General features: G+C 38.1%; 1 protein-coding gene across 1 annotated transcript; it reads left to right on the top strand.

Moving 5' to 3' along the window:
• Positions 1–5,581: 5,581 nt before the first annotated feature.
• Positions 5,582–12,768, top strand: LOC148215366 (vomeronasal type-2 receptor 26-like). The gene is made up of 6 exons (XM_088143627.1): positions 5,582–5,778; positions 6,389–6,680; positions 8,071–8,910; positions 9,523–9,750; positions 10,219–10,345; positions 11,870–12,768. The coding sequence occupies exons 1-6, from the start codon at positions 5,588–5,590 to the stop codon at positions 12,766–12,768; spliced, it is 2,577 nt and encodes an 858-aa protein (XP_087999753.1). The 5' UTR covers positions 5,582–5,587.
• The last annotated feature ends 434 nt before the right edge of the window (positions 12,769–13,202 follow it).

Here is a 13,202-nt window from a genome sequence, read left to right as displayed (position 1 = left end):
ACCCTGTACAGGAGGTGTATACAGAGAGAGAGTGAGAAAGACACACAGACAGAGTCAGAGACAGAGAGTGTGAGAAAGATCACTTACAATATCTTTTGCTTGGTGTTTTTGTCCCTATGATTTCAGGTGTCTGTACAACAATCCAGGACCTAGAATGAGGAAATAGGTGGGAAAAAGGCTTGCCCTTTCCATTGTCCCTTCCTCTCTTCTTCTTTAAAAAGCCTTTGTATATTGTGGCTGTCAATCTATCCTCCACTTCCTTAAGTAGAGGTGTACTCAGTAAATGAGGAAGTATTTTACAGTGCAATGAGGGGTTGTCCTTCTTCTTCTGTATCCTGGGCTACATGGGCCTCTTGGCCATTGCCAGCTTTGTTGTGGCTTTCCTTGTGTGTTAATTACCTGACAGCTTTAATGAAGCCAAGTTCATCACCTTTAGCATGTTGGCCTTTTGCAGTATATAGATGCCCTTTGTGCCAACCTTTCTCAGTTCAAGAGGAAAAGCCATGGTGGCTGTGGAGATATTCTCCATCCTATGCCTTACTTGGATGCATCTTTCTGCCAAAGTGCTACAGCATCGTGTTCAGGCCTCGGATAAGCAAGGAGAAAATCATTGTAAAAAAATTAATAATAAGCAAGGATAGCCAAACCATTAGTTCATGTTACAATATTTTGAATTACATATACAGGTGAAACTTGAAAAATTAGAATATCGTGCAAATGTTCATTTATGTCAGTAAGGCAACTCAAAAGGTGAAACCAATATATGAGATAGATGCATTACATGCAAAGCGAGATATGTCAAGCCTTACTTTGGTATAATTGGGATGATTATGGCGTATAGCTTATGAAAACCCCAAATTCACAATCTCAGAAAATTAGAATATTACATGACATCAATAACACAAGGATTGGAAATAGAACAATATCGGACCTCTGCAAAGTATAAGCATGCATATGTACTCAGTACTTGGTTTGGGCCCCTTTTGCAGCAATGACTGCCGCAATGCGGCGTGGCATGGATGCTATCAGCCCGTGGCACTGCTGAGGTGTTATGGAAGACCAGGATGCTTCAATAGCGGCCTTCAGCTCCGCTGCATTGTTCGGTCTCATGTCCCTCATCTTTCTCTTGGCAATGCCCCATAGATACTCTATGGGGTTCAGGTCAGGCGAGTTTGCTGGCCAATCAAGCACAGTAATCCCATAGTCATTGAACCAGGTTTTGGTACTCTTGGCAGTGTGGGCAGGTGCCAAGTCCTGCTGGAAAATGAAGTCAGCATCCCCATAAAGCTCGTCTGCGGAAGGAAGCATGAAGTGCTCCAAAATCTCCTGGTAGACGGCTGCGTTGACCCTGGACTTAATGAAGCACAGTGGACCAACACCAGCAGATGACATGGCTCCCCAAATCAACAGAGACTGTGGAAACTTCACACTGGACTTCAAGCATCGTGCATTGTGTGCCTCTCCATTCTTCCTCCAGACTCTGGGTCCTTGGTTCCCAAATGAGATGCAAAAGTTGCTCTCATCAGAAAAGAGGACTTTGGACCACTGGGCAACAGACCAGTTCTTTTTTTCTGTAGCCCAGGTAAGACGCTTCTGACGTTATTTGTTGTTCAGGAGCGGCTTGACAAGAGGAATACGACATTTGAAGCCCATGTCCAGGATCCGTCTGTGTGTGGTGGCTCTTGATGCACTAACTCCAGCCTCAGTCCACTCCTTGTGAAAGTCCCCAACACTTTTGAATGGCCTTTTCCTGACAATCCTCTCCAGGCTGCGGTCATCCCTGCTGCTTGTGCACCTTTTTCTACCACACTTTTTCCTTCCACATAACCTTCTATTGATGTGCTTTGATACAGCACTTTGGGAACATCCAACTTCTTTTGCAATTACCTTTTGGGGCTTTCCCTCCTTATGGAGGGTGTCAATGATGGTTTTCTGCACAACTGTCAGGTCAGCAGTCTTTCCCATGCTTGTGATTCCTACTGAACCAGCCTGAGAGACCATTTAAAGGCTCAGGAACCCTTTGCAGGCATTATGGATTCATTAGCTGATTAGAGTGGGACACTTTGAGCCTAGAATATTGAACCTTTTCACACTATTCTAATTTTCTGAGATTGTGAATTTGGGGTTTTCATAAGCTGTACGCCATAATCATCCCAATTATACCAAAGTAAGGCTTGACATATCTCGCTTTGCATGTAATGCGTCTATCTCATATATTGGTTTCACCTTTTGAGTTGCCTTACTGACATAAATGAACATTTGCACGATATTCTAATTTTTCGAGTTTCACCTGTACACTTAAGTGAAAAGATGTAGCCACTCCTGTTCAGACTATAGGTTTCAGTGAACCCTTGAATCAAAAGAAAGAAAGTAAAAACCTCTACTTGAGATGTAGTTAAGGATGATATCTTTCATCAAATGTGATTGAATTTTTACTAGGGTGTGGATAGACTTTTACATACAAATGGACCTAATAACAGTTAGAATGCTGGTCATAACAAATGGCTCTCTGTTTCATTGTTGTGCAGCCTTGATCAGATTTTAATTTAATGTAAATGTTAATGTAAAGAAGTCAAATATCCTTTTTCTCCTGCTACATCTTAATTAAATTATCTTAATTTAAGATAATTAGCATATCACCTAAGGCTAAATATAGCTCTATCCCCAAAACTACTACACAAGGAGCTGAAATCTTGATTCTTCCTATGGGCATTGGAAAGGTAGGTGTGTCCATCTTGATGCTGTGCTTATATGTTTTGAATCACCCTAAGTGCAATGTGCTTTTTAAAACACTATTTCAGCTGTTGGTTATTTAAAATTTTGAACCCTCCCAGAGTTGCTTGAACCAAATCTTTCTAAGATAACCTCAAGATAAGGAAAATAAGTTATTTTGAATGGGGCAGCTGGTCAGAGGTGGGTGAGGAGAAGATCTGACACACACATAAACACAGCCAGGATTTCAACAAATGAGGGATTTTATTCTGCACACTGTGATACCTACACTAATAAAGTAGCGTGGTCTAATAGTATACACCATTGAAATATGATTTACAAAAGCAAGATGTGTTTCTACATACACAGTATATATAGAATAATATAAAAATGTCATGTACAAAATCAAGTCTTAACCTACTTAATGTTCCTCCCTAGCTCTCAAATCTCTTTTCCTCCCTTTTTGTTTGTACTTCATGATGACTTGTAATTTAAGTGGGTCTGGTCATAAGGAAGTGTAATGATTTTAACCATCTTTCCTTTCTTGCTGAATCAAAGTGAAAATGTCAATGTCTCTTTGAGATTCCTTACTCCAAAGAGAATCTGCCCACCCAATAATTTCCTGGAGAGGGACAAAGAGCACTTTTTGATATTCCCTACCCCTTGGGAGCTATAAGGAGAAAAGACCTATGGGTGATCATGGACAGGTCATTTTTGACTGGTCATTAGCTCTTCATCCAACTTATCTAAAGGTATTGCTTATTTAGGAAGTAAAAAAAGGCAGAAGTATAGATGTCTGATTTCTTATCTGGGGTGTTCATGGCATAAAAATCTGGCCATTTTTCATCTGTTGATGGAAATCTATGTAATAGAAATATTATAGAAATCAGGAATGCTTGTCACATACTGCTGCTGTCTGAATCCAGAAATGAATTGGTCTGAAACTGTGAATACAGAAGAGGATGAGTTTGGGGGTCTGCAAAAATTTTTCAAGATCTCCATAGCAGGCTGTCATGTGTTAGAAAAGGCAAGTGTGGTTCTGTGACTGCCTACTCTAACTTCTAATCACACTAAGTATTCTGAAGGACTGCTCCAGTGGGATAATGCTGGTTTGTATGGACTCTGATTTAGGTTTAATTTAGACATAGAAATGCTCAAAACTGACATTCAGGAAGTTTGTACATCTGTGTTTTGATACTATTGGATTTTTCTGTGATTTTGTGATTTAGCATGAACGAAACAAGGAATTATTCGTAGGCTATAATTTCAACTGCAAAATGTAGCCTGTCAGCAGAACTTTCTTTCTGGTCAATTCTTATCATTTAAATGATTTGATTGATTGATTGATTGATTGATTGATTGATTGATCATGTGCCATCAAGTTGTTTTCAACTCAGTGACCACATAGATAGATTTTTCTCCATGATGATGTATCCCTAACCTCTTCTTTCAAGTCTCCTAATCGTGCATTCATTGACACTGTATCTGAATTCATCCATCTTCCTGCTGGTTGTCCTCTTTTTCTATTTCCCTCCACCTTTCTCAGCATTACAGCCTTTTCCAGAGAGTTGGTTTTTCACATAAGGTGTCCAAAGTAGGATCATTTGAGCTTGGTCATTTGTGCTTTGAGCAAGACTCTGAAGTGTTTTGTTTGATAATTCATCAGTTTGCCTTCTGGGGTGTCCATTGAATTCTCAGGAGTGTTCCCCAACACCAACGTTCAAAGCCATCAGTACTCTTCCTCTGCTGCTTCTTTGAAGTCCATCGTTCACTTCCATAGAGTGAGTGTCACAGGGAATACCATGCTTTGCATAATTTTGATCTTTGTACATATGGACACATCACATCATTTCCAAGGTCCTTGTGGCTGATTTACCAAGGGTTAATGTGTGACATCTTTCTTAACTGCTTGTTCCTTTAGTCTTGAGGGTTGATCCTAAAAGACAGAAGGCATCCATTTCAATTCATTTCAAACTTCCCACTCAAGGAAGCTACTTATTTTACCTATCACTGGAGGATATCTGAAACTTCCTTAAATGATGCCCATGGAAACCTAAAATTAGATAGATACTGTAGATAGATTTTTTTTTAAAAAAAAATTATACTTCTTGGAGCAGCACAGATATGAGTTCCTGGGGAAAAATTTTTTCCCCCTTTTCTTATTATATTGCCACATATCCAAAAAAAAAAAAAAAGACATGAAAAATATTTTACATTGCTTTTTCAAATATCCCTGTCTCCTCTCATGTCCTTAACAAGTGTTTCTTCTCTTTCCCTTTGGGGGGTTCAATGATTTACTATCTCAACTTTCTTTTTTAGCAAGTTTTGAAAGGATTCTCAAACCAAGACCTGCTAATCCATACCAGACAGTGCATGTTTCACCATTGCCCCAAACATTTTACAGGGAAATAGAATTCCTTGATTCATTAATAAAATGAAATATTGGTCCTGATTTCTAGAATTAGGGCAATTTTGTCATCTCAACCTTCCCAATTCTATTTTTCCAGGTATTTTCAAAAGCAGTTAAGCATCAGTCATTTATTATGTCACCCAAAATAGAGAAAGATGTTCATCACTCATATGAAGGAAAATTGCCAGGTTGCCAATGGTTCAATGATAATTATGTCCCTTATGAATGTCTGAAATCACTCTATTATTCTAGTAGGTCAAAACATCAAAGGTTCCGTGCTGAAGGGAATAGGAGGTCAAAAACAATCAATATAAATATGTCTAGAGCCACGGAGAGGCAGGAAGGGGGAATGCTGATTCTGGGGGGTTCATTGCTACACGTTCTCTCCATCCTGTCTGGTCTGCCAGAACTTCTCTTTGAATGATAGACCCAGATCTTTTCTCCAAGATCAGAGTCATGATATTGATGCTCCTGGTGTTTCTGGTGAACAAAATAGTTACTTTGAGATGTCCTGCAAGTGATACCTTCCCCGTCCCACATGAGTGGTACCAGCCTGGTGATCTTGTAATTGGTGGGATGGTGTCTCACATTTTTTACTACTTTTATGAAATTCCATTTAAGGACAATCCTTCTCAAAAACCTTATCAGTTACCACAGTAAGGATGTTTTTTCCTTCCCATGCATTTTCTAATCTTAGCCACATGACCCAAAGTTGCTTATATGAGTAAAAGCTTTCTGAGTATCAATGCAGGTTTTGTATCTAATCTAAGCCTTCTTTGTGTTTCAAATCTATCTGGCTGTAAGAGAAGAAATAATTTTCTTTACATTATGTTAAAGTCTTTCTCATGAAATGTATGAGACTTTGGTGCAGTAAGTCTTTTGAAGAACATTTAGTGAACATAAGCTAATTTTTAAAAAGTTCTGCATTATCACTCCTCACAAAACAAGCATACAGTAAATGAGTGATACTTGCTGAATCTGCTCATATTCTATTTTGTGCTACACTGATAAAAAAATAAATGTGGTAGGTGGAAACAAAAGTAACTACTTTCATTTGTTCTTAGTACTTTTTTTTTTTTTTGCAAATCATGGAAATTCTTTATGAAAATAATATTTGAATTTTGTACAAATTATCTAGTATGTTAGAAAAGCTATAATCTTCCTACTTCTATCAGGGACAGAAATATTTCTTATTCATATAGAAATGATGCCACATTAAGAATTGTAAAATGTCTTTTTCAATGAGTGTTTTCAACCTATTGGCAGTGTAATAACCAAATTCTATCGGGATGTCCTTGCCTTGGCCTTTGCTGTGAAGGAGATCAATGAGGACTCCCAGATCTTACCTAACATCACTCTCGGGTTCCACATCTATGACAGTTACTACAGTCCAAGAATGACCTATCGCACCACTCTGGACCTGCTCTTCAAATCCAAGGAATTTGTCCCTAACTACAAATGTGACAGCCAGAAAAGTCTCATGGCCATCATTGGAGCACTTGCATCTGATACTTCATCCTATATGGCAGACAGTATAAGTCTCTACAAGATTCCACAGGTACCGTATTTTTCTGAGTATAAGGCAATACTTTTTTCTAAAATCCTTACCCTAAAAACTGAAGGGCGTCTTATTCAAGGAAGTCAGCCGAGAATCGCGGTTGCAAAACTGCCAAACTTTGTGTCTGAAAACAGGCTTCCTCCTATTGCTAGCCTCCAATCACGAGTGAAATAGCTTGACTCTGCAAACAGACTTCCTCCAATCACGAGCCTTATGTAACTGATGTCAGCTGATGCTGAACAAACCAATTGGAGGAAGGCTGTTTGCAGAGACAAGCTATCGGCAGTTTCACTCGTGCTTGAATGCAATCAGTTATGCAAAAGAGCCTGGAAATTGAGCTGCAGAGAGACAATTTGGACCTCCTCCCACCAAGTGTATCAGGTAAATGTTAACTAATTACTAAATAAAAATGTGTTCTGCACTATCTTTAAAATACTGATTTTTAAATTTTGGGCTAGAAAAGTGGGGGGCGTCTTGTACATGGGGGCGTCTTATTGTCGGAAAAATATGGTATTCAGGCAGGGGGGTGAGAGAGAAACTTTGACTTCTTTCATAATTAATATTGGCGATTACTTTTTTGCCAAGCCTTTCTGCAGGGCTTCAATTACATCTAATTTGCTATCCCTTCTGCAATTTTTTCACCCAACTCAATAAGTTGGCTCAAGGTCATCCAAGCCAAAAAATCAAAAACTTTTATTATGATCATAGATCAGAAAATTAAAAATGTAAAATGTAAATTACAGAACACCAAAAATAAACTTACTTGAGGGAGTCAGCTGACTTTTTTTTTTTTTACTTCCAGCCAGTCTGTTTTCAATGTCTTGGTTGCTGTCTCATCAAAATAATTTGGTATAAAACTCAACTGTTTTGCCTGGGAATTGTTGGAGGATTGGTACTATATGGCCCTTTTTGAGATCTCTGTTATAACTGCAGTAAAGGAAGACATGCTTGACTGTTTCAATTTCTCCAGATTCTCATGGAGATAGTCTTTTTTAGGATAAGTATTTTATTATATCTGCCATAGAGAAGGCAGAAGGTAATCCAATATGTCTAGCTCTGAAGAATTCTTGCCTTAGGCTGGGAAGAGTACAAACGCTCAGAGAGTTAGCAGGTTTCCAGGTGTTAATGTTGATGAGTGTTCTGGAACTCTATATTAGGAAGCTAATTTTGGTCTGTAATCCAGTTATATTACACAGATGAGAAAATATTTTACCCTGGGGGTTTAGTTGCTTCTATTGTTCATCAGAACTGCCATGATGCACATGGAATTTGAGAAATTTTCAGTGTAGGGATGCCTTCATCCAGGTTCCATCCAGCAGTCATTTTTCCATATTTTTCCCCTTGATTCTCAGGAATAATGATTCCTTTTTTTTTCTTTTGTTTTATTTAGTTGACTTATGGCTCTTCTGCCCAGGCTATTAAGTTATCTTCATTTTACTGCATGGTCCCAAATGAGGACCATCAGTACACTGGAGTTGTCCAACTTCTTCTCCATTTTGGATGGACGTGGATTGGAGTCTTTGCTTTTGATTGTAATAAGGGAGAATATTTCTTGCAGAAACTGCCACGATTGCTTTCTCAGAATGGCATCTGTTTAGCATTCAGCCAAAAAATTCCACAGCGTCCCAACTTGGAAGACTTGTCAAAATTGATGGATGCAATATCAATTATTTCTAATAAATTGATAGATCAGAAAGCAAATGCTTTTCTTGTCTATGGAGAATCATTCACGATTGTGTGGTTCAGAATTGTTGTGTTTCTACGTGATCCTGAAAATAAAGAGAGTGCATCATTTGGAAAGGTTTGGGTCCTGATGAACCCAATTGATTTGATACTGACAGGAAGTCAGAGGGGTTGGGATCTCCAGCTGTTCCATGGGGCGCTTTCCTTTTCAGTTCATTCAAGAGAAGTTCAAGGGTTCAAAGAATTTCTTCAAGTCATCAAACCTTCAACCCACAAAGATGGATTTCTTCAAGATGTTTGGGAACAAATGTTTGACTGTTCATTTCCAAATGCAGAATCACCCTCAATGATCAGTGAAACCTGTAGTGGAGAAGAGAATTTGGAGAATCTGCCTGGGCCTTTCTTTGAGTTGCAGATGACTGGCCAAACCTACAGTATTTACAATGCTGTGTATGCAGTGGCACATTCTTTGCAGGAGATAGTGGGATCAAGATCCAAACAGAGAAAAATTCCAGGGTTTGAATTTCCAGATCTGCAGCCTTGGCAGGTAATCTCTCCATGCTATACCTATCTTTTGTTACAGTGAATGGTCATTCTGATCCACATCTTAATTGGGTTTGTTTGCCCTGGCCTATGGCCATAGGTCAATATAGATACTGAGGCAACAAAGTGCGTAGTCTGAGGTTTTTCTATGTTATAGAATAAAAAAGGATGAAAATAAACTGTTTTTGCAAATTTCAGTCTGGTCAATGGGATTTATGTATCGCCCTTGGTTCCATAAAGGACCATTTCATCTTCATTTAGAATTCCCAGAAGAACTCAATGGTGATTTGTCTGAATGCAGTCTTTCTTTGCTTTGTGCCCAACATGCTTTTTTGAAATGTGGGCATTTTTATACTTATGGTAAACTTCCAGGAGAATTGCTAAACCTGGTGCTTTAAAGTACTTGTAATCATTAATTAATAAAATAAAAGTGAGTTGTATATCTCAATTCTTGATAGTTCTTTCTGGGTTGACATTTTCTTCTTCCATATTTCAAGCCAGGAAATGTTCTTTGTTCTCTCACAAAGCAGGAATAAAAGAAAGGGAAATGTTAATACTTTGATCCCAGATACATTGTCTCTTTTTGACTCCCCGTTTCTTATCCTCCTTCAAGTAGCTCCACAAGTTTCTTCAAGGGATTTCATTTAACAACTCAGCTGGAGAAAGAGTCTTCTTTAAAGATAAAAGGGAAGGTCGAGGTGGCTTTGACATCCTCAACATGATCACTTTTTCAAACAAATCCTTTCAGAGAGTTATAGTTGGAAAGTTAGATTCCAGTGCTCCAAAAGGGGAAGAATTATTCATTGATGAAAGATTGATTGTCTGGCACCCAGCTTTTAACCAGGTATGGACTCATTGAAGGGACTGTCTCTTGATCTATTAGGATCCCATGGAAATGGCTTTGTCTCTTAGACCATGTTGAGCATAGTCTCTTTAGAAGTCTAAAGAAAAAAATGGCATAATTTTACAAATGTTGTCCACGATCAAGCATTTACCAAATTGCCAAAATGACATTATAATATAAAAGCCAGGTTTTCGTATTTGGGTTGCAGTTCCATTTGAAATCATAGGAATTGCATAGTTTCCATAACATTGTCATAATAGACATTTATTTACTCACTCTGTCCTTCTTCAAGCAGACCCCTTTGCACATCCTTGTAATTTAAATATATATTTAATCTATAGTATAAATACAATTACACAAAATTCAGTACCCTTTGGGAATTCAAGAGTTCTTTCCTCCCAGAAAGGAGAAAAATTAGAAACTGTTTTACAAATCTCTCTTTGCAAAACCTTTCATATTTATCACTAGATTCTTCCACTTTCTCTGTGTAATGACCACTGTTCCCCTGGATACTGGAAGAGAAGTGTTGAAGGAAAACAATTCTGTTGTTATGACTGTGTTCCATGCCCAGAATGGAAGATTTCAAATCAAAATGGTAGGTCAGATGTTCCACCAATTTTTCATTCTACAGATTAAGCGAACTCTAATAGACTCTTTTAGGGCACATATACAGGTAGTCCTTAACTTAAGAAAACAATAGGGACCAGAAAATTCATTGTTAAGTGGTATAGTCATTAAATGAGACATCACATGATCACAGCCAATTTTATGACTTTTTTGCGGCAGTCATTAAACTAATCACACATTTTCCCTTCACTTTGCTTACTGGAAGGTGCCTGGGAAGGTCACAAATGAAGATCATGTGACCCAGGGAAACTGCAACTGTCATAAATACTTGCCGGTTGACAAGCATCTGAATTTTGACCATATGACTGTGATTTAGAATGGTCACTGAATCAATGGTCATAAGTCGAGGACTACCTGTAATAAGTAGTTTTATTTTCTCCTATCTTATCATGTCATGATAATAACTTGTCATGAAAACATACTCCTTATAACTTCAGCTAAGCAATGTCTGCCCTAATAAACATTTGAATAGGAGATGACCAGCCAATTAAAATTTATAGAATAGACTGTGTATTAAAGAAAATGCATGCTGGAAAAAAAGAAAGGCAATATACTTTCTTCTTACTGAAAGAAATCCGATGAACATATCATTTGAATCTATGGGCATTAATTTAACTCAAAAACTTTTTTTCTTTTTCTTTTTGGCCCAGATTAAAGTATGATTTTAGATCTGATAATCTCTACTTTCAAAGATGGCATGGAAATAAGGAGAATTAAGTTAAAGTTAAAATTCTAGTTAAAGTTTAAATAATGTCAGTTTTACAAATGATAGTGTAACGCTCTGCAAACAATGTTCTGATTGGCTCAGGTCAGTTTACATGGGAATGAATCCAGACATTCTTTGAAATTTATATTCCATTTTCTGGGCCTTATCTTCCATGAAAACCTGAGAGTAAAGGAAGATCTGTGAAGGGATCAGATATTCTACCATCACAGGGACATAGGGTGGGTGTTTGTAGAACCAATTAATGTTGTCCACATAACACAAAAGCATCAAAAAGGTAAGGATAAAATACAGATATCAGACTGATATACCTTTCTTATCTTGACAGTAAAATTAGGTGATTATTTTTGCTTGGTAGACCCCACCTCTTTTTTTCCAAATAAAAAGTCTGATCTTTCCTTACTTTACTCACTCTTTAGGAAGGAGAAAGCCTACAAGAATTTAAATGAATTATCTTGGTTTGCACCTCAGAATCAGTACTTCTGCTTCTTTTAATAAACTCTTATCTCCATCATCACAGTTTCTTCTCCGTGTTTTGGAAAAATGGGAAAACTCTAAACTATCTATGAACCTTTTAGAAAGGACTCCATTTCAAAGAACAATTGCCCTTTCCATTGTACTTTCTTTTATGGCAGTCTTAAATGATACCATTCAGGAAAAACTGCATTTTCATACCAACATCATCAAAGTGGTACCCAGTAGGAAAAAAAAAGGAATTTTCAAAAATATGGAATATATAGATGACAAATTCTTTGACTTTTCTTCCAGATATGGATGACTGTTTGGAATGTTCAGAAGATCATTATCCAAACATAGAAAAGAAAGGATGTATCCTGAAACCGGTGGTCTTTCTAACTTTGGAAGAAACATTAGGAATTGGTTTAGCGTCAGCTGATCTTTGTTTCTTCTTCTTGACCTCTTGGGTACTTGGAACTTTTATTAAGCACAGGGATACTCCCATTGTTAAAGCCAACAACTGCACCCTCACCTACACCCTCCTTGTCTCTCTTCTGCTCTGTTTCCTCTCCTCTTTCTTCTTCCTCAGCCAACCTGGACAAGTCACCTGCCTTCTCCGACAATCCACTTTTGGCATCACCTTCTCAGTGGCCATTTCTAGTGTCCTGGCCAAAACCATCACGGTGGTGGTTGCTTTCATGGCCACGAAACCAGGATCTCCAATGAGGAAATGGGTGGGGAAAAGATTGGCCTTTTCTACTGTCCTTTCCTGCTCTCTTATCCAAGTATGTATTTGTGCTCTTTGGTTGTCAACAGCTCCCCCATTCCCTGAGTTGGACATGCACTCAGAAGCCAAAGAAATGATTTTGCAATGCAATGAGGGGTCAGCCACCTTCTTCTTCTGCATCTTGGGCTACATGGGGATCTTGGCCATCGCCAGCTTTATTGTGGCTTTTCTTGCCCGGAAATTACCTGACAGCTTTAATGAAGCCAAGTTCATCACCTTCAGCATGCTGGCCTTCTGCAGTGTGTGGGTCTCCTTTTTTCCAGCCTATTTGAGCACAAAAGGAAAAGCCATGGTAGCCGTGGAGGTCTTCTCCATCTTGTCCTCCAGCGCTGCATTAGTGGGATGCATATTTTTGCCAAAATACTACATCATTATTTTCAGGCCAGAGCTAAACCACAGGGAGCAACTAATAAAGAGGAATTAATACATCATTTGGTCTTTCTCTCTATGAGAAATTGCTGACAGAAAAGAATAGAAAGACTGCTGTCTATAGGAAACATATAGAAGTTTGTATTTCTGTCAAAGAAGGATTTATGGATGATTTATGATTATGATTATTAAGATTTATTATGGTCGCCCATTCCAAAGGAAGTGGTCTTGTTGCATTTTCATCCATTTTCTAAATTTCTTTAATCTAACCCTTTCTCTCTTTCAACACACCAAATTAAAGACTTGGAGACTTGATATATTGACTCAAAGGATGTCCAATGTTTGCAGCTGCCACTTTCCTCCTTTTATACTTTCAACTCATAAACCACTGCATAAATATTGTGAAAAGCTAATTAACATTTTATGAACACGGATTTAACACAGTATCATAGTGTATCAGTTTTGGATTGGTTAGGGTACTTTGAAATG

Source organism: Python bivittatus, unplaced genomic scaffold, assembly GCF_059951505.1.
Source record: "Python bivittatus isolate LINGU-HERP-01145 unplaced genomic scaffold, Pbiv_v1 ctg000360_np1212, whole genome shotgun sequence".
NCBI classification, from domain to species: Eukaryota; Metazoa; Chordata; class Lepidosauria; order Squamata; family Pythonidae; genus Python; species Python bivittatus.
This window is presented reverse-complemented; position numbering and strand designations above follow the sequence as displayed.

Excerpts from the sequence above, each read along its gene's own strand:
- LOC148215366 (XM_088143627.1), top strand. The coding sequence starts at position 5,588 with ATGCTCCTGGTGTTTCTGGTGAACAAAATAGTTACTTTGAGATGTCCT. Across the intron at positions 5,779-6,388 it reads AAACCTTATCAGTTACCACA|TGTAATAACCAAATTCTATC; the intron begins GTAAGGATGTTT and ends ACCTATTGGCAG. Across the intron at positions 8,911-9,522 it reads CAGATCTGCAGCCTTGGCAG|CTCCACAAGTTTCTTCAAGG; the intron begins GTAATCTCTCCA and ends TCCTTCAAGTAG.